This window comes from Eschscholzia californica, unplaced genomic scaffold (assembly GCF_041429995.1).
Source record: "Eschscholzia californica isolate CP2 unplaced genomic scaffold, dmEscCali1.0.p SCAF_2, whole genome shotgun sequence".
In the NCBI taxonomy this organism is placed as follows: Eukaryota; Viridiplantae; Streptophyta; class Magnoliopsida; order Ranunculales; family Papaveraceae; genus Eschscholzia; species Eschscholzia californica.
Genome location: NW_028238309.1, coordinates 22,671,913 through 22,698,854, shown reverse-complemented (window position 1 = coordinate 22,698,854; position 26,942 = coordinate 22,671,913). Strand labels below are relative to the sequence as shown.

Here is a 26,942-nt window from a genome sequence, read left to right as displayed (position 1 = left end):
TGATTTTGACACGTATCAAACGGACCCTAAGGGATAATTTGCTCAAATGCCCGATTTGCAATTTTTCCCCACTCTAAAAAAAATTTATAAAAATGTCTATTTTCCAAGTTTTTCTTTAATTCCCTCTTTAATTCTTTATATAAAAGGTGATTCCTTTTCATTTCATAAGTGATAAAATCACAAAGTTACATGGATGATAATTCATTCTTATTTCTCTCCTCTGAAAACTTCATGAGAGTTACATACCTTTAAATGTAAAGTGCCTCATGAAGAGAAAGAAATTGACTCGATACTGACTCAAATAAAAGACCCTAAAGGCCGACAAAAGATCCTAAAGATCGAGAATGAAAAGACCCTAAAGGTCGAGCATGAAAAGACCCTAAAGGTCGAGAATAAAAAGACCCTGAAGGTCGACAAAAATATTAAAAGAACCACCATATCCAACACCGAAAAACGGTCGTCGTCGCCGGAAAACCGCCACGATAGCCGGAAAACCGCCACGATAGCCGGAAAACCGCCAATGTTATTATACAACGAGAACACCATAGCCCCCAACCGAGAACACAATAGTCGCCATTGAAAGGAAATCGCCGCCACCACCGAAGAGTTGCCGCGACTACAAGGAAACCACCTTCGCTTCCGTTCAAACTCTCCATCACCACCATCTCCACCTTCATCAAGTGAACCAGTCTCGATCTCTTTCATACTGTATAAACTTATATTATAAACCCACAAAAACAGTTCCTGCCATTGTCTTAACAACAATAGGTTCATGTCCTCGTGTAACACGATCCAAAACCATGATGATCAATTTTCTCAAAGGGGGTTTGAACAAAAGGAAGAAAATCAAAGCCATTTTCAAAAATATGAGAGTAAACATAAGATGCATCATCTCTTCACTTTTTTGTTTAACCCTCAAAATTTCTTCGAATTGGAACGCTAGAAATCAGATCTTGATAGTTTCAAGTAAGAAAAGCTTGTTAGGGTTTACCATCCTCATCCCTGTCTCTTTTTTCTACTCCAATATGGTAATAATAAAACTAAAAAAATTAAAGGAAGATATACAAACACAGAGGAAAGCCCGGCGAAGGGATCGCTCCCTTCGCCGGAAAAAACTAATGATTTCGAACTCGCAGACAAAGAGGGTATTTTCTTGAGAGAGAAAGTAGTTATTTTCTTCCCTGCCCCTCTTTACCCTTATGTAAAAGGAAATCTAGAATTCATGGGTTTACCCCAAAACTCAGCCTAACCTCTACCCTCTTATTCTTCGTTCCCCTCTTCTTCTTCTTCTTCTTCTCTGTTCCACTCTTCTTCTTCCTCTCTTGATCTCAACTCCCTCCCTCTCTCGATCTCAACGACTTTAATTTTCGTCTTCCACTTCTCTTCTTCACTCGAAAAGATAAGATTTTACAAGTCTCAATTTACCTATCTTCTCTCTCGCTCTATTCATTATTTGTTTACGAACTTTTTATACTTCGAATCTACTGAAACATCAAATCCGAGTATTCGAATTTCAGTGATTGTTTATAAGATCCGAGTTGAATCTGTATTATGCTTATGATTTATGAGGAATTTCAGATTCGTTGGTTTTGATTTTCAAATCTGTCGAAGTCCTCGCTTTGTGATTTTGGGAGGAAAATGTAGAGACAAACTTCATTGATTGTCTATAAAATATGGTTTAATCTATGATGTCTTTGTGGGTTGTAGTGCTTTTGATATGTATTGTAAAACTGCTCTTAGAGAAGATGCTAATAAAATGTTCGATGAAATGCCTGAAAGAAACTTAGCTACTTGGAATGCTTATATTCTCAATTTTGTGTTTGATGGAAAAACCCATGATGCGATTTGAGCTTATATTGAGTTTGGTAGTGTGTGTAGGGACCCGAATTTGATAACATTGTTTGTTTTTCTTAATGCTTGTTCTGATACATTTGATCTATTACTTGGGAACCAATTACATGGTTTTGTTGTGAAGGCATGTGTTGATGGACATCTTCATCTTATTTAAACCATTTCATATTTATGGAATTACCTATTCTTATAAGGCCAGGAATGAGTGCATGGTCTGGTGCATGGACTAGCTTCCTGGCTCCGGCCAGGACGAGATCAGGCCTATTGGCCTCGGCCCGGACATGCAGGCCCTATGGTTGTGCCATCTCCGGACCTTGTCCGAGCCCTTTTTGAAGGGAATTATACCCTTATACTAGTATTTATAGCGGATAACGACATCTAATGTCTAACACTAGTATCCCCAAGATCATCATGCAAAACTAGTAATTAACTAATAAGAAGATAGTAGATTACCTTAATCGTTATTTCCTTCGAGCTACTTAAATAAATTAAAGAAGACCAAGAGCTTCAAACGTAGCTCCTCTACTTGGGACACCGAATAGTGTATTTAATCTCCCTCCTTGAAAGCTCGCTAGCACTCCAATGGTGGTTTGATAATAAGAAGACCTTCTTCTTGCTTGACTAGAAGATAGCTTGGGAATTATCTCACTTTTTCCTCTCTACTTGATGTGGTAGAGTAAGAAAGCTTAGAGAGAAATTCCACACCTTATTCTCTGCCCTAAGAGTGTTTATATAGAATCCAAATAAGAACCCACCTCCTTTTAGGTTTCCTAAAACACCCTTTAGAATAAGATTTAGGGAAATTGTCGAAAATAGCAACTATTGATATTTTCTCAATTCCCTAAGGAGGAGGTGTCCAAACACCACGAAAATTGGCATATATAATTATTATTATATCAGAAACTAACCTTCCAAAATTCAGCCTAATCCGAGTCCTAGAAGTACCCGAATCGGTCTAGGCCCAAAACCCTTATTTCGGGCCTTTTTGCTATCTTTTGCCCAAATTCTATTTAGGCATGTGAGATATGTTTATGGGACATTCCCAATGTTATATCACACTCCCATTAGTCATATCATCCGATTAAATACCCATTCTTATGTGTAACCCGATGTAGGATCCGATCGAAGTTAGCCGCGAATTACTTCGTAATTCGACGATCGTAGTTGGTTTCTAGCAAAACACTACGACCCCTAAATCAATCGGCTTGATTATCTTCTTCATCAATTGTCCTAGACGACATATTGCTCGCATTGCCATCTTGGTCGAAGGACATCTCCTTCAACTCCTTCAGACTCCCACTTGGACTTAAAACAAATGCAATGCCTCGATTCCCGTGTCAATTTAGTATCCCATCTGATACGTCACGTCATTCAGACTTTCTTGATCTCCGAGTACAATTGTAAAAGACAAACGATAGATTTCATTAATGAATTTAGTATCCCATCTGATACGTCACGTCACGTCATTCAATTTAGTATCCCATCTGATACGTCGTTCCGGGTGAGTGAACTACTTCACTGATCATACCTTATGACTCTTGGTTGATAGATTTCATTAATGAATGACTAATCGATCCTTTTGCCTCGAGTATCCAAGACTCTCTTGCTGATCTCGTTGAGTAGAACCATTTTGACGTGTATGCCTCTTTTATACACCTACCCGCATTGTCCCAAGGTAGAGGAGGTACTCTGCGAAGGCCGACCCACCTTCCTCGAACTAGGGCGCAACGAGTGTCTTAATCTGGATAGGCGATTACTCAAGATTACATTTTTGAGGACTTTTACGCTAGTCTGGCGTTTGTTATAGTGAATTCAGCCTAACTAACATCCACGACATAAAGCGTAAATAAGTAAGTAAATGCGCGCGAGAAAATAAATCAAGCAGACATGGATCCTAGTATGGCCCCTAACCTAGAAGATCTAATCTCCTTTGGTTTGCTTCTTGTTTCGCCTTTTGGTTCGTCTAGATCTCCATCTTCGAACCTCCATTGATTTCTCCCACTCGCCTTTGGATTCCTTCCTTGAGTTTCTTCAATGGACTCATAGACCCTAAACTCTAATTACAAGACTTTAACGATTCGCAGATCGTATAAACTTGAAATTAAAATTAATTACAAATATGCACCCATCCGTGCTTAAAACAAGAATATAGAAACAAATCTATGGCCATACTAGTTTCCCGCATTCACATCACATGCATTCATATAACATATTAAGGCTAAGAATTATATATGCATGATTATCTTGGGAGACACTTTTGTCGACATCACATGTCACATTACGGACCTTAAGTCTAAATTCGAAGAATTCGATTAATACTCCGTTCCGATTTTATCTTTTATGATTTCTAAAATCAACTTTAAGAAAAACTCCGTTTCGGGTTTTGAAAGCCCGGGTCAATTTCAGAAAAATATTGGTTCGATTCTTAATGATTTCATAAATCAGTTTAAAGAGAAATCCGTTTTGGCCTTCTGGATGGCCCGGATTAATTTTGGAATTATTTAGTTGGAATCGGAAGAAATTTTGGCAAAAACTCCCACTCGAATGATGGTCCCTTTTCGTGGTCCGAAAAGCCTCGAAAAAGCCCGGGACAAGTCCCGGCCCTAGCCCACAAAAGGACTCGGACAAAGTCCGGACATAGCACGGCCCATAGGGCCGGCATGTCCTGGCCGAGGCCTATCAAGGCCTGGTCTCGTCCTGGCCGGAGCCAGGACGCTAGTCCATGTACCTAATCTTCAAAAGAGATTCGGGAAAATGGATGCACACACAATCATCCGTCGATTAAGGGACATGTCCCGAAACAAATCACGGTTGAGGAAGTACGAGACTTCCAAGGCAATCCGGAATGGCATTGGATTGTCTGAATCAAAGAAAGAACTTCAACTGATTCAGAAGAACAAAGGGAAGAAGGAAAGAACTCACGGTTCCAACCAAGGTATCTATGTTATCGAAGTTAACTTAGCAAATACATTTGAGTCTCAATCCTGGGTATTTGATACCGGATGTGGTTCTCGTATCATTTCTGATGTGCAGGGCCTTAAGGGAATCAAGTATTTATCTGCGAGAGAGCTTGTTCTACGAGTAGCAAATAGAGCAACGGTTGCTGCGAAAGCTGTAGGAACATTCAGTCTACCTTTAGAAACTGGTCTAGTTTTAGAACTTCATAATTGCTATTATGTACCCTCTATTTCTAGAAACATTATCTCTATCTTAGAGTTAGACAAAGAGGGATATCACCTATTAATAAAAAAACCAGCGTTGTTCCTTATATAAAGGTGAAATGTTTTATACCAGTGCTAAGTTATACAACGGTCTCTATATTACGAATATTGAGAACGAAGTCTTTAACAAAGAAACCAAAAGGCTACGGTCAGATGATTCGAATCCAAGTTACCTTTGGCATTGTCGTTTGGGTCACATTAACATGACACGCGTGAAGAAGCTCCATAAGCATGGCATTGTCGTTTGGGTCACCTATTTAGAATCGTATGACACGTGTGAATCATGTTTAATGGGTAAAATGACGAGGTCTTCTTTTAAAGGAAAGGAGACCAAGCCAAAGAACCTTTGGAACTCATACATACGGATGTATGCGGACCAATGGCTACTCCGGCGAGAGGTAACTATTTCAGAACGAAGTAGAGAATCAACTTGGCAAGAAAATAAAAGCCATTCGATCCGATCGAGGTGGGGAATATTTGAGTCAAGAATTTGACGCTCATCTTAGGAGTTGTGGTATAGTATCTCAACTCACTCCGCCAGGAACACCTCAGATGAATGGTGTATCTGAAAGGAGAAATCGCACCTTGTTAGACATGGTTCGATCTATGATGAATTTAGCAAATCTTCCGAACACGTTTTGGGGGTATGCTCTAGAAACGGCTACTTTCACACTTAACCGAGCTCCGTCAAAAGCTGTAGAAAAGACGTCATATGAATTATGGTTTGGAAAGGTTCCAAAGTTGTCTTTTCTCAAAGTCTGGGGATGCGAAGTTTATGTAAAACGTTTACAAGGAAATAAACTCGCACCCAAATCAGACAAATGTCTCTTTGTGGGCTATCCAAAAGAGACAAGGGGTTACTACTTCTACCACGAATCTGGGAACAAAGTGTTTGTTGCTCGAGATGGTGTCTTCCTTGAAAAGGAATTCCTTTCCAAACAGACAAGTGGGAGAAATGTAGATATCGATGAAATTCGATATGAGCAACAAATAAACACGGATATAGAGATATCAACAGGTTTAGCGGCTCCTATTTATCCACAATGTATGGAAGAGGGTAATGAGGTCGAGATAGAGAAACTCGTGGAACCTCCTGCACAAGTCGAATTAAATTCGCAGGAGACATCTCAAATAGTTGAGAACACTCCAAAAGTTGCTCAGGCCCTTTATAAGTCTCAAAGGCTCCAGGAATTATCTCAGAAAACAGATGTCCTACTGTTAAAAGATAATGAGCCGAGTACCTACAACCTAGCTATGACGAACCCCGACTCCGAAAAAGGGCTAAAGGCCATGAGATCGGAAATGGATTCCATGTCAGAAAATCAAGGGTGGGACTTGATCGATTCCCGATGGAGCAAAACCAATCGAATGCAAATGGGTTTTTAAAGTGAAAACTGACAAGGATGAAAACGTTAGCGTTTTCAAAGCTAGACTCGTGGCAAAAGGATACAAACAGATTCATGGTATAGACTATGATGAAACCTTTTCACCTGTCGCAATGCTTAAATTCATTCGAATCATTCTAGCAATTGTAGCTCATTACGATTATGAGATTTGGCAAATGGATGTCAAAACCGCCTTCCTAAACGGAAACCTGGAAGAGGATGTGTACATGACACAACCCGAAGGTTTTGTAGATTCCAAAAATGCTGGAAAAGTTTACAAGCTTAAGAAATCCATTTATGGACTCAAGCAAGCAAGCTGGAGTTGGAATCTTCGATTCGACGAGAAAATGAAAGAATTTGGATTTCTAAAGAATGCAGAAGAATATTGTGTTTACAAGAAGGTTAGTGGGAGCGACCTAGTTTTTTTTATCCTTTATGTCGGCGACATATTAATCATAGGAAACAATATTCCGATGCTTGAATCAGTTAAAAACCATGAAGGACTTAGGAGAGGTAGAGTACATACTAGGAATCAAGATCTATAGGGATAGATCAAAGAGGATGATTGGACTTAGTCAAGAAACTTATATAGATAAGATTCTCTAACGGTTCGAGATGAAAAACTCCAAAAGAGGATTCCTTCCCATGTCACATGGTATGGTGCTTAGCAAAGATCAGTGTCCTAAGAGTCCTTATGAGCTAGCACACATGATGAAAGTACCCTATGCTTTGGCAATAGGATCAATCATGTACGCCATGATCTGCACTCGCCCAGACGTCTCATATGCTTTAAGCATGTGTAGCCGTTACCAATCAAATCCAGGCGAAAGGCACGGGTACGCCGCCAAGAACATTCTAAAGTACCTGAAAAGGACTAAGGATCATTTCCTGGTATATGGCGGGGAAGATACACTAAAGGTTGTAGGCCATGTGGATGCAAGCTTTCAAACGGATAGTGACGACTTCAAATCACAGTCCGGTTACGTCTTCTGTCTGAATGGAGCAGCGGTGTGTTGGAAAAGTTCCAAGCAGAGCACAGTTGCAGACTCTACCACTGAAGTAGAATACCTAGCGGCCTCGGAAGCTGCAAAGGAAGGAGTTTGAATCAAGAAGTTCATAATAGAACTCAGTCGTACCTGGCATGGAAGAGGGTGTAACTCTCTATTGTGACAACAATGGAGCAATAACCCAAGCCAAGGAACCAAGAGCACACCAAAAGTCCAAACATATCCAAAGGAAGTACCACTTGATAAGGGAAATCATAGAAAGAAAAGATGTGGTCATTTGCAAGGTTCACACGGATGACAATGTTGTAGATCCGTTAACTAAACCGTTACCTCAGCTCAAACACGACTCACACTTGAGGGGAATTGATATAAAGCGCATTGGGGAATGGCAACAAATGTAATTTGGATTCATAAAAGAGTTTATGTACCTAATTACTTACATTCGATAAATAAAATAAAAGGAATTTTATTTTGTCCTTAAAATTTGGTTTGTTATTTTAAGAGACAGTCCACACGATAAAGAAAGCACTCCGAGTGGGCTTGTCAGATACGTGATCTGATGAATGAAACCCTACTAAGTGAACTTTGAGAAATTCATTATCAATTCCCTAGTTCAGGTCATTGTATGGACAACAATGACTAACGTAGACTAGTACGGGAGTCGATGGGATAACGCAGTTTCATGGGCTATAGGAATAGTGTATTCTATTCGACTACGTGGGTGCATAATAGGGATTATACACTGGAATAATGATGGGCCTAAAAGGTTACCCTAAAAGGTCTCCACCCGCAAGTATACGGGCGTCAAGTAATAGTTCCGGTAAGACCGGTTCGTTCCTTAGAGACTAAGTTAAACTAAATTCTAACCTTAAAATTATTGAGATTTTCAAAAGTGGTTTGATGAAGGTAAAATAAAAATAAAATATAAAACTCAAAAAATAAATAAATAAAGAAATAAGTCGGTATTCAGAAAAAGGGAACCTAGGGTTTTCGAATCCGTCTTCCTAATAATTCTAACGACAATTTAATTTTGATCTAATTAGAGAGTTCTTTATATAACTCAGGTTTTAGTCCATGAACGGTCTAAAAACCCGGAAGATTTTATCGTTAAAATGGTAAAAACTTTAATAAATTATCGAGAAAATAATTATTATGACTTCATCTAAAACCCTAGATAGAAAAGATTTAGCTACTCATGCTAGAATCGATAAGTATTTGAATTACTATAAGAAAAAGAAGAAAGAAACTTAACTTTTCTGCGATTTTCCCACCAAACAGAGCCTAAGGAAGTGATTTCCTTCTGATTTTCCCGGAAATCTGCCAAACGCACCCTCTGGGAAAACGATTTTCTCGTCTTCCCGGAATTGAATTCTCTGAGAGAAAATTATTTTCTCGTCTTCTTGAAAGTACTTTCTTTCTGTTTCTTTTTCAATCTTTCTGTAATCTCTTTCTCTGTAATCTCCCTCTCTCTCACTAAGAAGTGGAAAATAACAAAAGAAATAAAAAAAACACGAAAAATCAAATTAATTTCTTAAAACCGAGAATCTATTTCTCTCTCTCTCTCCACAATAATTCTCTGCCTCTCTCTCTAACTTTCTCTCTTCCTCTATAATCTCTCTCTCTCTTTCTCACTAAGAAACAGAGTTTAACAAAGAAAAAGAAAACGAAAATCAAAAGTTAAGATAGCTCTCGGTTCTATCTCTCTCTCTCTACTGTTCTTCTTTACTTTCAAAACCTCCTTCTCTGTTTTTGTTCTCCAAAACCGATCCTCTCTCCCTCTGCTTTTATAGACCAACAAACAAGAATCGAATCCTCCCAAATCTCCTCCATCTCTCTCTCAGTTTTCTCTCTCTCTCTAAAACCGTGATGATCCTCCCTCAGCCGATAAGATTTCCTTCTTTTCCAATCCGTTCTGTTTCCACCAAATCCTCGATCGAGTCTGTTTTCCTCTTGTATAGACCCGGCAAGAACCCCAAATCCAATCCGAGTCATCCTCCATCTCTCTCTCGAATTTGAATTTGAGAGAAGATAATGGAGGGAGAGGGAATCACGTACTCGGTTTTGGCTGATAAGAAGGGTCGACTCAGTGCTTCACGAAGTATTATAATATGGTGCAACAGCCCAGATCGCGTGAGCAAGAAGAATCCCATCCGTTTGATGCACTCGGGCTCACGGAATTACACTGCTTCAGGAACACGGTATCGAAGACGTTAGAATTCCTGTAAACCGTCCCATCGTGACAGAATATGTCCCGCTAGCAATTTGGACCGCTAGATCTTCTTCGCGTCTGCCTGCCACGTGTTCTATTTGATCTGGTCAGCTGTCTTTGACTCAAACTTTGACCTTGAATATTTTATTGATCCGGACTCCGATTTGACTTCCGTTTTCGCCTACGGGCTCGTCTTGGACTCTACTTTCCATCCGAACACTAATCTTGACCAAGAAGTCAGAATCAACAAATGACCAAAATGCCCCTAGTCTGTATTCTTTCCGACTTTATCCGTTTTGCACGCGTAACTCTGTAAAAAGGTACCTGAACATAAAAGAGAGTAATTCGTGAGAGTAACTGCTCTAGAGAGACTAACTCGTCTAAATTAAGAGACTCAGATGGGACATTTCCATGTCTCATCAAATAACCCTCAACATGAGAAGTTCATCCACAAAATGATGAATCGTCAAAACTTCTCATAAAGACAAGATTGGGAGATTCCTCAAAACATGAGTGCTCAACTCATCTTATGTAAGGAATGTCCGACTTTGGTTCCGATGTCGCGCCGTAAAAGGAGGTTATAAAGGCGGATACTGGGAAGGACATGATAGACATGAAGTTGAGTGGGAGCGCAAGAATGGATTATGTCCTCCTAACTATGTTAGGATACAGTGTCCTCGGGCCACTTGACGAGCAACAACTGAAAATGCATGGCGGTGCTCAAATGGATTAAAAGTTAATCATTTGTTTTGACAATTGTACTCGAGATCAAGAAAGTCTGTGTGACGCCCCGTGTCCCAAAATAGACACCACCACGCCCCGGCAATTCACAGACGAGACATAAATCCGACAGAGTCTCCTCTGTAAATCGAACCGGTCGCACTTGTAAAACCTGTCATGCAAACCATACATTCGCATACGCAAAAAAATAAACTATCGAGCGGAAGCTAAACAAACCCAACTTAGTTTCGAGTCGAAACCCGAACCACAAAACTACAAACACCTCATAAAACACCGATACAACTTATAAATAACTCTAAGTTTTTACGTATATACATATTAGAGTTTGGTTTCTACAATAAATACATAACTTGGAAATAACGGAAAACCATATAAAATGACATCACTCCACCAGCCTCGTCAGACAAGATCACCGGCTGGAATACACACTCCGCCTCGAGGCTACGACAAGCACCTGCACACTGACAACTGGTAGGGGGTCAGAATACTCACCGACACGAATTATTCTGGTAAAAGACCAATCCAAAACCCATCACGTTTTCAAAAGTTCCTTTAATAAGTCATAAACATCATGACAAAACGAGTTATCAAACCAGTTAATGTATATACTATATACAAAACATTTTCCTTAATCTAGCAAGCAATAGCAGTGATTAGCTGCCCACCCATGATGCGCTCCCAATAAGAGGAGAGTTCCTCAGGAGAGCCTACAGTGCGTTAGATAGTACCATCCCATTTAGGCACTAGCTAATGCACTACGTCTCCTCGAGAAAGAGACTTACCCCTAGCCGGTAAGCCCCTCTCCCACTAAGGGACTCCGCAATCATCAGACCCGTGCATAGGCCAGTGCGGGCAGGGCGCCCGCACTGGGCCTCCCACTACAAGTGTCCATTTCTTGTAACACACTAGAATTACCTTATGTAGAACTTGGTAGCAAGGAATAATACAATATGCCTATCTGCCCGAGTGGGAGACTTCTTAAGCTTCCACCATGGAGACACAGGTTCGAATCCCTCTCCACTCAAATCTTTTGGTTTTTTTTTCAAACTTTGTACGTTGAGGGTAAAAGTGTTAAATATACCTTTAATTCTACTACATTATACTTTTTCTTCACTATCTTGTTATTTTGGATGAATTTTCAATTTCTGAAGTGTTTTTAAAAATGAAAATTTAAGAAAATTCTATCAATATGTAAATATATATGCGAAATTATTACATGAAAGACATCATATTCAAAAAATTACTTAGATTCTAACTTGTTGTAAAGATGATTTTTTTTTTCCAACAACCCTTTTTGAAACTGTAAGAGGTATAATCTTCCACCTCAGAGGTCAAGGGTTAGACACACGCTGAACAATTAAAAAAAAGATAAATTATTATTTTTTCAATTATTTTAAACTAGTCATGCTCACTAAAAGTCTTTGTTCTCCTCCTGGTCATATTTGATAAGTAGCGAACAATCTATATTGTTTATATTAAGATCTAAACATTTCATAAAACCTTACTATTTTATTAGAAGAAACAAAAAAATGGGTTTAAGTTATCGTGGATTTTTAGACTAGATTTTTTTATAAAATGAAATTTTAAAACGGAAAAATTTTCTTACGACTGTTTTTGCCAAAATACATTTGGATTCATCTATACTATGCACTAACATATTACCTTGCATTTTTTCAATTTTCACTTGTAATTTTTTATTATACAAAAGGCCTACAAAAAAAATTCGCACAGGGCCCCTGAATTCTCAGGCACGACCCTGGCAATCATTGAAGAGTTTACCTCATGATACATATATACCTTAAGTATCTAAATACGTTTTTGATCACCGAGTTCGAATTAGAGAGTCGTCCCCCAATTACCATGGAAGGACCTGAACCTCATTTTTTTCGGTACCCTATCATGCATCTAATGCGATCTTTCAAAATTAGTTTCATTCGCATATCAAAACCAATATTCTCATTCGATTCATTATCTTATCAAACACGGAAGTGGAACAACATAGAACCATATCACCCCAAAGAAGAGGGATCCCAATCAATGTCATCTCCCAGGCGAGCGGTCAGGGTGTACGGCCCTGAGCCTCGAGCTGGAGGCACGAGCACCAATTGCCAGCAAGTGAAGCACTCTACTCCCACGGGTCTCATGACTAGTGTTGTGCACCTCACCGGTCTCACACGAGTCACACCCGTGTCCACATGTCACCTACCCTCAATGGCTATGTGCCTGTAGGTTGACATAATCCGCAGTTGGGTACATACAAGAAAATCCCCAGTAGTTTACAATCATCGTAAAATCAGTTCAAAAACATTTCTCATATCGCATCAAAACATTTCAAGCATATTTCAGTTCATCACATAAATCGAGTTTCATGCTACCTAAACTCTAGTTATAATGGCGCATATATAACTATAGAATCTAGCATATTCATTATCTATAAAACCATGTTGGATAAAAGGATTCAGAACCCCTACCTCAGTCCGTGCATCACCAAAGACTCCCGCCTACCAGACGACCTTATTATTCCTCATTCGCATACTCTGGGATAAGGAAGAATAACCAAAAAGACCGAATAGAAACATTAGGTTCTTATACTAAGAACCTTCGTAAATAAAAAGAATCAATAAAACTTAAAAGCAAATTTGCTAACTTCGAAAGACTTCAAGTATCTATCGAATCGATCTTTAATTTCGTACCTACATCTCCTGAATATCGAAAATGCCTACGAACCAATCAACCAACTTCCCATAAACTCTATTTTACATTTCAGAGTCTTCATAGGCTGACAAATCATATAATGAACTCCATACTATAAATCTATAGCTGAAACTGTCCATTCACGTGAAATATGACAAAATTGGGTAACTATCTCTATTCCAATTCATTTCCAAACTATTCCAAATATGAAATTCGAACACTAAAATAATTAGGCAGCACTCCGTCTATATTTGGACACCCCAAATTAGTCTATAATCCCCTAAACATGTTTCTGAACACAAATCATTCGAAGAAACTGAGTAATAATCGTCTAAATAGCTCCAAATTTTGATCCCAAATGAAATTAGTATAACTATACAGTTATTGATATAACCATCCATAAAATCATCAAATTCGGACGAAATTTAAAATTTTGAACAGATAGAGATGTATAACAAGTTGAATATAATTACCTGGAAGAAGTTTCATTAAATTCCGACTAATATTCGCGAAGAAATCGACGATAAAAGTTCGACTATAGACCACCCATTTTCTCTCATCTCTCGGCTCCATGTGTGTTTCCAAATTGAAATGAAATAAGTGACCTTACTGTTAAAGAATGAGTTATAAAAGGGAAGATGGGTTTTGAGTTTAAATGAGAAGTGGGTTCTAAATTTAATACTCCCTCCGTCCCATTTTGTTTGGGTGTTATTCCTTTTGAGGAAGTCCCAAAATGTTTGTCCACTTACTTTAAATAAGACTCATTTATTACTAGTTTTAGTGAGGTTTCCTAAGCTACCCTTACTTTTAATACTAATAAAAAAAATTTATTGGTTCTACACTAGTTCCAATGTAGTTTTCAATGTAATACTCTAAAGTAAACATGGGTAATTTAGGAAAATACTTTTAGTTAGGAAGCAATAAATGGCAATCCTTAATAAGTTGGATCTCCCAAAAGGTCAAACAAAATGGGACGGAGGGAGTATAAAAGAACTATAAACTATGTCCCCTTCCAACACGTCTCCCAACTGCATGCACGGTAAAAGTGGTTGGGATTCATTTTAAGCCCATGCCACTTGTCGCTATATAAGGTAGGCAGAATTACTTAGTTCTTTTTAAGTCCCTGAGTTATATATCTCTCATAAAAACCCCACTAAATTGTCCTCTTTGTTGATTTAGCCCCTCTTTGACTTGACCCAAATGTCAAACAGTCCCCCATCTAACCTTACAAACATGGGATCTTACAGTCTGAATGACGTGACGTATCAGATGGGATACTAAGTGACATGGGAATCGAGCATTGTACTTGTTCTAAGTCCAAGTGGGAGTCGGCGAAGAGCACCCTGACTGTCTTGAGCGTCGGAGAGGTTTTCGAACCCTTTGCAAGTTTTCTCCTCTCGAGAATTGACGAATATGAGCTAGAAACAAGGAGTTGGAACAAGGAGGAGCTAGGAGCAGAAGCTGGAACAAGAAGAAGAAGAAGCTGGAGCAAGGATCGAGGAGATGGAGTAAAAAATCAGGAAAGCAGAGCTGGAAACAGGAGCATCTTATATTCACTTAACCGAATATAGCCGCATAACGGAGGCTGTCATGCATCAACTCCCTTTTTCATGTTGATATAACGGAAGGCCATTTTTTGAGATCACACATTCCAATCACAGATTTTGTTGAGTTCATAGTTGATTTAGAATCAAGTGATACAATAAAGATTGATTTTTTTTTTCGGGTTTGGGATGAGAAAGAAGATGGTTATGGTGGATGAAATTGTGAGATGTATTTATTGTTTGGATTTGAGAAGAAAGAAGATGGCGATGGTGAATGAAGATGGGAGAAAGAAGATGGTTGTGGCGGCCGAGAGAAGTTAGATAAAGAATTCGTAAGTGAAGAGAGATAATTAAGTAAGAAAGAAAAAAATTGAAAAAAAACAAATGGAATTTACATAATTGCCATGGGGGTAAAATTGGTAAGTTGATTTAAAATTGGGGGTCAATACGATCTGTCGGACACAATTGGGGACCAAAACAAAGTGTAAGACACAAGGCAAAATGACCAGTTGGTCACAAATTGCGGGCCAAAACAGAATTAACCCAAAAAAATCTAAGTTTTTTTTTGAAACCCCGAAACCATATTTCATTAATAAGTGATACAATCGCAAATTTACAGGGATAAAATGTTATTCCTCTCGGCCAGATACTGGAGAGTTACGTAAGTAAGTTCGCAGAACTGCGAATGTAAAGTGCCTCATGTATTGAGAGAAATTGGTTAGACACTGACGAAAATAAGAAAGAAGAAAGATGAAAGGATCCTAAAGATCACATATTAAAAGACCCTATAGGTCAACAAAATAACAGGAAAAAAACTAAAAGAACCACCGCCGTTGTCGCCGGAAAACCGTCGTCGTCACTGGAAAACCGTCTCCGTCATCGGAAAACCGTCACCGAAAAATCGTCGCCACCATAGAAAACCGCCAACACATATATGAGAACTTCTGCTTCTTCTTTTTCTCTACTACATTTTCATTGTTATTATTATTATTATCTTTTTCTTCCTCTGGGTCCGCCATTAAAATGTATCCATGAAAACTTCCAGTTACCCATGAAAAAGAGATGGAAGTTTTCTTCTTTGATAACTTTCAAGAAAAAGAAAATTAAAAATTGAGAAACTAATTAGCATCAAGTGAGACACCACTTCCGCCCAATGAGATCAGTTAACTCATGCTTTCTCCTAAAATAGAGAGACAGAAGGATTCTCTCTCTTAAAGATCCGCCGGTAACTGCTCTTCAAATTGAATGGATCGAACGTCCTGAAAATCTTGTCTAGACGAGGATGATAAAAGTAGTACCGTTGAACTGTTGTTCGGATGGGTAGATAAGCAGGGTGGGAATGAAATTTCTCAGATCTTCCAAGAATCAAAGAATGGGAGGGAAAATCTCTTTCTCTCTCTATCTCCAAAACCGTGCAAGAATACATTGCTTCACTCCGATGATTCAGTAATTACCCCAGAAACTAATAAAGAAGGGAAAACTAATTACAAACAAAAGAAAATATCTAAGTTGTACCTCAGAATATCTCTACTAAAAAATTGCTTAAAAGTGAATGAATCTTTAGAGGTGAAGAATCAAATGTCAAGCCTTTTACAATTGGTAGAATAATTGGTGAAAAGAATCAAATCTCCAACCTTTTAGTGAGAGAGAGTCAAGGCGACACTATTCCAACAACATCCCTCAAAAATAAAGAGAGTGCGAGATGTTGCTTGGGCGCGAGGTCATGTGATGTTTGGATAGGATCTGGACGTTGGCATCCTCAACCGTCCAGATCACATTTTAGTTGAAAAACCTAAAACTAAACACGCTTAAATGTTGGACCTAACTATGATTGTCTCTAAAATTCAAGAGATTCACGTGATTTCAACTATTCTAGGTCAGGTAGCGTTTTCTTTGGTTCACTTTTTCAATGGTTTCCAAACACCATTGTTGTTGTGCAAATATTTCTAATTTTACGCATCCCAAAAGCCTAGTATCATTTGCAACAAAAAAAACAAATCATAGTGTCTATTATGTTCGGGATTGAGAGGAAAATTGTAAGGCCCAAAATTCGGGTCAAGCTATTCGTGCTCATGGATATTTGAGGTCGTTCTGGTTCTCACGGGTGCATCAAGTCACTTGTTCCAAGTGGCATTTGCCTAAGTGAGTCAACCCGGGTAGAAGTCAACCGGGGGAGGGGAGGAGAGGAAGAGTAAAAATCTGCGAGAGAACATCATTTTAAGTTGTTGTTAGGGTTTTAGTTTTCATTCGATAAGGATTTTAGGGTTAGGGTTTAGGAAAACCAAATCTATTTCGGTAATGGCGGATCAGAAAACAACATCAGCAGCAGTGACAAAACCAGAAATGAGGAAGCCAGTGTTCAAAAAAGTTGAACAATTGAAACCAGGCACAACAGGTCACAATATCATCGTCAAAGTCGTCAGCTCGTCATTGGTGTTGCAGAAAAATCGTCCTTCTTCCCAACAGCAACAGCAGCAACCTCGTCCAACTAGCATTGCTGAATGCCTTATCGGAGATGAAACTGGTACTATTCTATTCACTGCTCGCAATGAACAAGGTAGAATCCATAATCCTTCTCTCTCTCTCTCTCTACACCCTTTTCTCTTTCTCACTCAGAGTCTTTACATTATTGCTCAAATCCTTAGTTCATGAATAATATCTCTAAAGTTTGATTCAATATTGGTAATGAAAACCCTAATTTACTCCCCTTGTTAGGTGGTTTGATTAGCATATTTAGCTAATTTTTAATTGAAATGCCAGTTAATTTTGTAAATTCCTTTAAACTGTTTTATGTTCAGATGTGACCATTATTTTTGGTCTTTTTTGTTTTTTTGAGAAATCGATTACGATCTACATTACTCGGTACAAGACATTGATACATCATGAAGATGTGATAAGCACGATAACCGCCTAAGTTAAACCATTAATGAAAGATGTCTAAAGCCGGACAACATGAAAGAGGCCTAAAGCCCGACAACATGAAAGAGGCCTAAAGCCCGACAAATTTATTATATTATTTATACCTCTAATAACCCAAGTTCAATAAACCATGGAATCCACCTCCTATAAGTGAAATCTGATATCTGACTCAAGGTCTGAAATGAATAATGTCAGATTTCAGAATGTTTGTTCTGTTTGGCTGGTAGAAAACTAGAAATGGTTGATTTTTGGTTCATTTGATTCATACAATTCAGAGTCAGTAGTCGAATTCAGACAGTGGGGGAAAAACCTACACCCACATGAGTTAATTAAAAAACGTACACCCACATGATTTTTGGTCCGTTTAGATTCTATCTCCACCTATGTAGTTGGAATCGCCCGATCCACTTGAGTAACTCATGGATCTGAATTGGGAATTGACCGAGACGGTCCCATGCCAATACCCCAGAGTCAAGGACTTTCCACTTAAGGGAGCGACCTCGAGAAAAGGTTGATCCCATGCAGAGGCAGTGGCGAGGCTAATAAGGAGCATGTGCCCCCAAAACCCAAAAATGGTTTCCCTTTAATATTCTTATATTTGTCTGGTGCCTATTTATTAGAAGTTTAAGTTGAGCCCAAAAGGGATAGTTGTTTGCATTTAAGCCTAATTACTAAAGTGACCCATCTCTCATAGAAAATTTGATAAACCCAAAAAGCTCCCAAGCACACGAGTGGATACGCGTAAAAGTGGGCCAATCTCTATCCTCCAAAGCATCCAATAATCTCTTATGCCCACATGTCACTTGAAAGTTGAAACAATACTAAGGATTAGAATTAGAAGACCTAATTTCTTTTTTTGCTCACTTGCTCTTGGTCGACTCTGTCCCTTAGTTCGTACTTTTTCTTTTGCTACTTGGATAAGACTGTAGGATTACAAAAGAAATTGGAGCAATTAAACAACCACTGATTTGGACTTTAATATTTATTTTTTTTTAAAGATTTTGAATTAATTTAAAGGGAAAAAGAATAAAGGGACTTACAAAGAAGACAAGAACAAAAGGGACAAAGCGACTACATGCTCAAGACGCTTCCCCAATTAGACACAAAATCTAAATACGAGTAAGCCCTAGTCCAACCTAGGGACCTACTCCAATGAAACAGAACAACCAAAACATTTTCCTCCTCCACTTTGAACGCCCGAGGGGAGTCCTTAAAAATACCGTCATTCCTAGATTTCCAAACCTATGTTGAAAAAGGCGGCAACGGGGACTAGTCGCCATACCCGGGACTAGGAGTAGTCGTTAATAGTCGTATTTAGGCGGGACTAGTCGTATAATATTAATATATAATGTTTTTTTTATATGTAATTATATATATGCATAAATATAAACATTTGAGATCAATATGATGAGAAATCTTACCTTGATAGAGGTGAATAGAGGTTCTTCCAAATTTTCCAAGTGTAGACACAACTTTTCCTGAAAAAAAAAGAAGACTTCATTTAATATTCATTTCAGTAGCTCAATATTTACTTCACCATTGCAAATTCATCTAAAGAAAAAATACTACCAAACGCCATCACCAATTACTAATACAATAATATCATTTAAATAACATAAACTTAAGTGGTCCATAGTTAAAGCAAATTCAAAATAAAAGTGGTTCATAGAGGTCTTAACAACTAGTAAGCTAAAAACAAACTACAAACGATAACAAGTGATTAGTAGCATTGATCGAATACACTTGGCGGTTCAATCTCATCAAGTAAATCCATATATCTTGCCCCTTCAACTTCAATATCTTCATCTTCAGACTCATCCTCGTCTACAAGTTCCATTTGAGTGCCCGATCCAGAAGGAGTAGAAGAAGTAGACCCCCTCATTGACTTGCTCCTCGTTCTTGGCCCTATATCAGTCACCCCTTGAACCGCTCGAACTTGTTCCCATGTGAGGGTGTCGCCTGCATGAACAAAATCTTGAAGTTCTTCCTCATTAGGAATTATCCATTCATCATTATCGTCAACATCCCTTAGAATAATAGGATCAATTCTAACATCTCTCTTTGGCCCAATAGCATTGTCCCTAGCTAAATTTCGAACGAGCAACTTTCTATTGTATTGTATGAATACAATATCATTCAACTTTTGTTGGGACAAGCGATTCCTTTTCTTTGAATGTACCTTAATAAATAAGATTATAAATTGAAATATGAATAAGACTAGAAATTGAAATACTACTTACATTATCAAATGCAGCCCAATTTCGCTCACATGGTGAAGCACTACATGTTTGATTCAAGACCTTCTTTGCAAAATCATACAAAATAGGCAACCCCCCCTACCATATTGCCTCCACCATTGATCTGCGCCAAAAGAAGAAAACTTATAGCTACATAAGTACAAAAAAGTATAGCGTAAAGAAGAAAACTTACATGGTTCCATCTTGTCGACTAACTTCAGTGCCAGTGGGTTTGATAGGCCACTTCCATCTCTATAATGGAGCATTTCAATTTTAATTTCCTCAAGCTTATCAGCATCTATTAATTTATGACTGGCAAGATATACACTGTTCATGACTTGATTAGTCTCAACTTTTTCCCAACCTTGACCATAATAAATTGCCGGATTCAGATAATACGCAGCTCCATGCAGTGGATGATGAAGTTGATCAACCCATCTTTCATCAATAATACCCCAAACTTTCGCACATGCGATGTGGTCATCTCCAAGGTTCTTTTTGATCTGCTCCTTTGCTCTAGACATCGCCTCGTATATGTAGCCCATACTCGGTTTTATCTCAGTGTCCACCAACCTGACAACATCAACAAGTGGTGCCAACACTCGACATGCAAAATATACATTTGCCCAAAATGTACTTTTACCCACTATCCTTGCACATTTCAGTCCATCCGCTTTTTTTGCAAAATCTGATTTTTTGAATTGTTCGCTTACAAACAATGTTTGTATAGCACACCTATTCATATGAACACTCTTCAGAGTATAAAAAGCAGTGGCGAATCTAGTAATACATGATCTATGCAACTCTTTCCCGAGAGTAAGTTTCCTCATCATGTTTAATACTCTACCATGGTTATATATAAACCCCACAACAGTTTTGGAATCAGCTAAAGCACTCTTTATCTTCGGTAAATCATCATCAATATTCTGAAGCATTAAGTTCACACAATGTGCAGCACATGGAGTCCAAAACATATGAGGATGTTCTTCCACTAACTTCTTGCCTGCTAATTTGTAATTCGCAGCATTATCGGTAATAAACTACAAAAGAAAAGCATAGTTAGATTGTATAAGCAAGATTAATTAAAGATGATATCAAATAAAGTAATAAAAATCCAAAAACATACCTGAACAATGTTTTTCTCTCCTACAAATTTAATCACATCATTAATCATGCCCACAATGAGATTCGAATCCTTAACATACTCAGATGCATCAATGGAGTTCAAAAAAACTGTTCCTTTCGGACAACTCACTAAAAAATTAATCAAACACCTACGTTTTCCATCAGTCCAAAAATCTGACATTATAGTACATCCAAAGCTCTCCCAATGTGTTCGAAAAGACTCAACATAGGCGTTTGTTTCCTTTAACATCTCCTTGACCATGGTTGTTCTAATATGGTAGACAGAGGGAGCTGCATGAATCTTCCATATTCTCCAACTGAATCTGTGAAGTCTTTGTAGCTATCCAATTTTACAGCATTGAAAGAAATCCCAGCCTCATTTGCCCAAATGGCATATTTCTTCCAAGACTTGTGCATCAACTCTATTTTATGAGGATTGTTTCTATCTAGAGTGTCTTGTTTCATTTTCTTAGCATCAGCCTTAAAATAAGCATCCATAGAACCTCTAATATTGCTTGCTCTCTTCTGACTTTTTCCTTTCGCATTAACAGTATTTGATTCCTTCACCAATACTTCACCCTCATCTTCGACATCTTCATCATATCCCTCATCATCATTATCATCACCCAAAACATCATGGTTTCAAATGATATTACTAATTCTAGCCTTTTCAATTTTTTTTCTTTCCATAGTTATCCATTTGTTCTTGGATTTTCTTCTTTATCTCAATAGTAACTTTACCACATGGTAAAGTATTTCCTTTCTTGCCAATAAGATGTTCCTTAAGTCTATAGATTCCCCCTGACAACTTCTCACATAACTTACACCATACCAAATTTTTGTCATTAACATTCCTACATTCTCCCCATTCCCATGCTATGTCGTTGGAATTTCTTTTCACCGGAGCAACACTACTAGCACCAGCAGATCCAGTACTCGCAGAATTCATCGCTTAAGGACTTTACCGTTTCAAATTAACCAAAAAAGGAACAAAATCAATTCATTAAGAGTGCAATATCACCAAAAATCAGATTATGAACCATAAAATAAGTTAATTATGAGTATAATATCAACAAAAATCATACAATAAACCATAAAATCAGTCCATTACGAGTATAATATCAACCTTAAACCCTAAAATAACCTCATTATGAGGTATAAAACAGTACAAATCATTACCCTAATCCCTAAAATATCAACCTTAAACCCTAAAATAACCCCATTATAAGTATAAAACACAAAAAAACAAACCCTAAACCCTAAAATCAGTCCATATTATCCATATAAATCACTATAAAGTAACCATAACAAGTCAAACCTAATTGTTATAAACATTAATGAAGTATAACAACTCAAACTTAACATTAAAATCAGTTTATATAGAAAAAAACTCAACTAATGATTTCTAGAGAGAGAAAGAGTTGTAAAAAGAAAAAATGGAGAAGATAGAGAGAGAAACTTACTTGGAATCAAGTTTGGAGAAGAAGATAACTTGAAAAAGTGCTTCAATGATGGTTGATTGGTGTTTGGAGAAGAGGGAAGAAGATAGATGGAAGAACACTAGGTTTTCTCTCGGTTTGAGAATGAACAGAAAAAAAAAAAAAACAGGCTGCTACTATAAAGCCCGACTGGCCCGACTAGTCGACCCGACCCTAGTCGGGCCGAGTCGGGGCTTTATGCTTAATAAGTCGAGGCGCCACAATGGCGACTGGGGACTAGTCTGGGACTAGTCTAGGACTAGTCTAGGACTAGTCCCGACTTTTTCAACATAGTTCCAAACACACCAGCAAATAGCAAAAGGGACAAGGTTCCATAAACCTCTCTTCGACTTCTTCACTGGGATCTTACTCCATTGAGACAGCAGCTGATTTAGACTATTCGGACTACACCAGCTAACTCCAGCAGACTTAATGAAATAGTTCCTTAACTTCCCGGCCTCCGAGCAATGGATCATCATATGAGAGACCGTCCCCTCTTCCACCCTGCATCTCCCGCACCTATTGGGTATAACCCAACCTCGTTTCTTTAGAGAGTCAATCGTTGGGAACTTACCCAGGGCTGCTGCCCACATCATAAAACTCACCCTAGGTGGGTTATGGCTCGACCACAAAGAACTGTAGTCAAAGTGCTCTGCCTGAGGATCTATACTATGGCTTAGTCTAGAATAGCAGTTCCTAACAGATAGGATCTCATCTCCCTTATCCACCCAAACCCTAGCATCTTCCTTGCCTATAATGGGCTTGCTCTGGCCAATAGTCCCCAACAGATGACTTTAATATGTTATAATAGTATTTATTTTCTCTTTCGCTAAATAAAGGTATTTCTTTTATCCTATCTTCATCTTTTGCAAGATGTATAATAATATCTATAGACTATATCCTACAATATATTTTATGTATACTTAATTTGTTCTACACAAGATTGACTAGTTTAAGTGATTCATGCTTGATAGTTACCTTGAAGTATAATAATAGCTAAGACCTCTGGAACCTTATCCCTTTCGCCAAAGTTTGGGCGATTTGGAAGGATAGAAACGAGCAACCTTTTAAAGTTTCTAATGGGGTCAGTAGGTTAGAGATTGAGGATATCTTAGATATCCTGTTCCACTGGAGTAGGCACTTAGCCAAGGATAGGTCGTTTTATGACTTCATCTTTAAGTGGGAAGATATCATGGTGCAACTTTTCCTTGTTTTTCTTGCCTTTTTTTCTTTCCCCTAAGTTTTTCTTCCTTCAAGATTAATTCAAATTATTCAAAAAAATAAATAAATAGTTACCTTGAAGTAGCCAATGACAATATGAGGTTGTATTACTTTTTTTTATATTGTATAAATAAGAATGGTGAATGATAATTTGCTAGCATATATAGAGAAAGATATATTTGATATAATTGATAAAGAGATTATTTTGCAACGGTTTCAGAAGATGAAAACTCGTCAAAGACAACTATAAATATGAGTATTTGAAACTACTACAATCAAAGAATATCATTTTATTTCGCTATTTTTTTTTATTAAAATGTGCCCCATAGAGTATAATTCTGGCCGTGCCACTGCAGAGGCTTGTTTAAGACTAATGTTTTAGTAATTTTGGGGCTATTGTTACAATTTTATATATAGTGTATGTATGTATATATGACTTTATAAATATGTATACCACTATAGATACGTAGCTTGAAGGGTGACCATTCCCATCTTGGAATGTAAAAGGGCGGCCCTGTGACGGGTCACCCCCTCCCCTATTCCGCCCATTAATAACCGGGTTGGGTTACCCGTCCTGATTAATAATCAGCAAGGGGTTTGATTTCCCAAACCCACTCCACCCCGTTTAATAACCCAAATTTCTTAATTAAGTTTATATACTTTAAAATTCAAATAAAATATTTAAGTATTTATGTAGAGATTATATGTAACTGATTATGTAAGACGACTAATTTTAATTTATTCATGAGCATCTTGTACTTTTATAATATATTAGATATTTGATACATATTTTTTTCAGTAAATTGGATAATATATATATATATATATATATATTATCCAATTTACTGAAAAAAATATGTATCAAATATCGCTAATCAGACCCTGGCGGTGTGCTTCATTAACGGATACCGTTCCGGTCCCATACCCTGCCGGGTTTTGATATTGCATCCCATTCCTGTCCTATTTATTAGTCGAGTCTCCCTAGACCTGCCCCACCGCAAACTGGGTGAGTACCCTTCGGGTTGACCTGAATTTCGATCCCTTATCCCAAGACACTCGTGAATGATCCCGGGCTGATCCCATTATGCGGGGCTGGGATTGTGTGTTAGCTGATTCCACCCTCAACAGCGTAGATCTCTATCATAAGAGCAAGCATGTTTTGTGTATTTGTTCTATGGAAGAAGAAAATCCGTGCCACTGTTCTGTGTAATGATGAGATTTTGAATGTTCGTCTTAGACACTTGAGCAACTGCCTTGGAATTTTTTATTTAACCCTGTTCCCTACTTCCATTATAAAATCTAATAGATAACTTGCGCTATGATTCTGCACTGCAATTCACAGTTTTTGGAACCCCAATTCCTAACTCTCTTGGTGTTTTTGTGTGACTTATTGCCGATTGAACTATGTTATGTTCTGTAAGTGGGTTTTTCGTTTCATTCTTGGATCTTGTTAGCCTTTTGAATACAGTGTATCATTTAAGAGTTAGGAGATGCAATAAGTAATATCTAGGCAAGTGATTAGTTTATATACTGAGCACAATCTAGGATCTCGTCTCGGTCTTTCATGAAGATTAGAAGATGTTTGACCCAAGTTGCACATCTGCAGCACTACTCACTTATTCAGTTTTGCTCTCACGACAACCTCTATTTATAACTTGTCGATGGTGGTAATCAGTGATGATTTTTCTCTTTTGCAGTTGACTTGATGAAGCCAAATTCGACTGTAATAATCCGTAATGCAAAGATTGACATGTTCAAAGGGTCCATGAGGCTAGCAGTAGATAAATGGGGTCGTGTAGAAGTTACTGAACCTGCTGATTTTGTAGTTAAAGAAGATAATAATCTCTCTCTCATTGAGTATGAATTGGTAAATGTGGCAGCAAATTAAGCGTCTCATTAGAATGATATTCTTTTATCAGGATTCAAAAATTGAAGAAGACTTCAAAATTCCTAGGGTTGGTCTGTTAGTTTATTTCAAATTCCTATATTGTAGATCTGCTATTTAAGTTGAAGTTTTGAAGGTTTAGTTATTTGTGTACTAAAATAATTGAAGCTATTGATCTTTTTTTCCTTCAATATTCATTGTCATGATCTAGGGTTTAGTTTTAGTTTGATATTTTGTTGTTGAGTGGATGTGAAAGATAAGGATTTTACCTTTTGTTACTAGTGCATTCAGTCAATCTCAAATAGTAATAACATCCAATTTTCGGTTTGTGCTCTTTGCATAACTCAAGAGTTTCTTTTTGGTTTTTTTTTTTTGCCAAGGGTTATTTCCAAATGGTTATGATCAGTTTCCTGCCAAATCCCTAGTTTACTAGAAATACCCAAATGATATTTGTTTCCATGCATTGACTGTTAAACGTTTGGCTTTAAGTATCCCTCACTAGTTATAAGTTCTTTCTACTGTTTTCTGACCCACTGTCATTCTTGATTACTATTATCTTCACCAAATGTTATTTTTGAATCATTCTTTTCCGAAATTTCATTATTTAATAGCAAAAGATTTTTTTTCCTCTCACTTGTTCTTCCCCTTCTCTCTCTATTGTTGGGTGCGATAGAAAGTCTAGTCTCTCATGGTATCATCATCATTTTGTTATCACCATCAAGCCATGAAATATTCTCCTGAAGGGAACACCTCTTCATCACATATCAACCACCAAAAAAGTATGAGTTATTTTTTTTTGCCCCCTGTTTTATGACCTGCTTCCTTTTTAGTCTTCTATTTTTCGTAAATTCAAAATTAACTCCATTTTTTATAACTCCGTCTACATACTGTTAAAGTTAATAAATTTCCTCCAAATATACCCATATGTGTCAGCATGCATCAATTCTTCCCTTTTTTTTCTTTCTCTCACTACTTAAGTGCACGCCACTTTAAATTGAATGTGATCAGTGAATGAAAAAAATAAAAATAAAACTCAAAACTTCAACACATTCAATTAATTTAACTTTCTCTCTCTAAAAAATTATTCTCTTTCTCTACAAAACTATTATCTTTCTCTGAGTAACTTCTACAAGTATATTTTATCTCAACAATTAAAATAAAATGGTTCATTCAACTCTTCAAGAAGTTTTTTAGAGCATCTCCAATGCAAGACTCAATCTTAAAATCTTAAGTGCCACCTAAGACTTTAGAGTTTTTTTTGAGAAAAAACTTCTCCAATGCAAAACTCAATTGACGTCTTAAGATGATGTGGAAGCATTAAGTTTTAAGATGTCTCAACTAGAAACTCTATTTTTAAGATCTCTTTTGAGAGTCTTAAGTGTCTTAGTCATCAAATTTAATTTTTGGACCAATAGAAATCTTTTC

General features: G+C 37.6%; 2 protein-coding genes and 1 long non-coding RNA gene across 3 annotated transcripts; 1 reads left to right on the top strand and 2 right to left on the bottom strand.

Annotated features, from left to right (window-relative positions):
* Nucleotides 1-10,680: 10,680 nt before the first annotated feature.
* Nucleotides 10,681-13,755, bottom strand: LOC147556947 (uncharacterized). Its single transcript, XR_015235148.1, has 3 exons — nucleotides 13,582-13,755; nucleotides 12,886-12,951; nucleotides 10,681-10,882 (listed from the first exon to the last, which is right to left on the bottom strand). It is a non-coding gene; the product is annotated as an uncharacterized LOC147556947 (long non-coding RNA).
* A 2,937-nt stretch (nucleotides 13,756-16,692) lies between these two features.
* Nucleotides 16,693-25,708, top strand: LOC147556945 (uncharacterized protein At4g28440-like). The gene is made up of 2 exons (XM_086657954.1): nucleotides 16,693-17,209; nucleotides 25,330-25,708. The coding sequence occupies exons 1-2, from the start codon at nucleotides 16,951-16,953 to the stop codon at nucleotides 25,518-25,520; spliced, it is 450 nt and encodes a 149-aa protein (XP_086514080.1). The 5' UTR covers nucleotides 16,693-16,950; the 3' UTR covers nucleotides 25,521-25,708.
* On the bottom strand, nucleotides 19,763-21,164 carry LOC147556946 (uncharacterized). Its single transcript, XM_086657953.1, has 2 exons — nucleotides 20,935-21,164; nucleotides 19,763-20,848 (listed from the first exon to the last, which is right to left on the bottom strand). Exons 1-2 carry the CDS (start codon nucleotides 21,112-21,114, stop codon nucleotides 19,865-19,867), a joined length of 1,164 nt encoding a protein of 387 aa, XP_086514079.1. The 5' UTR covers nucleotides 21,115-21,164; the 3' UTR covers nucleotides 19,763-19,864.
* Nucleotides 25,709-26,942: the final 1,234 nt, after the last annotated feature.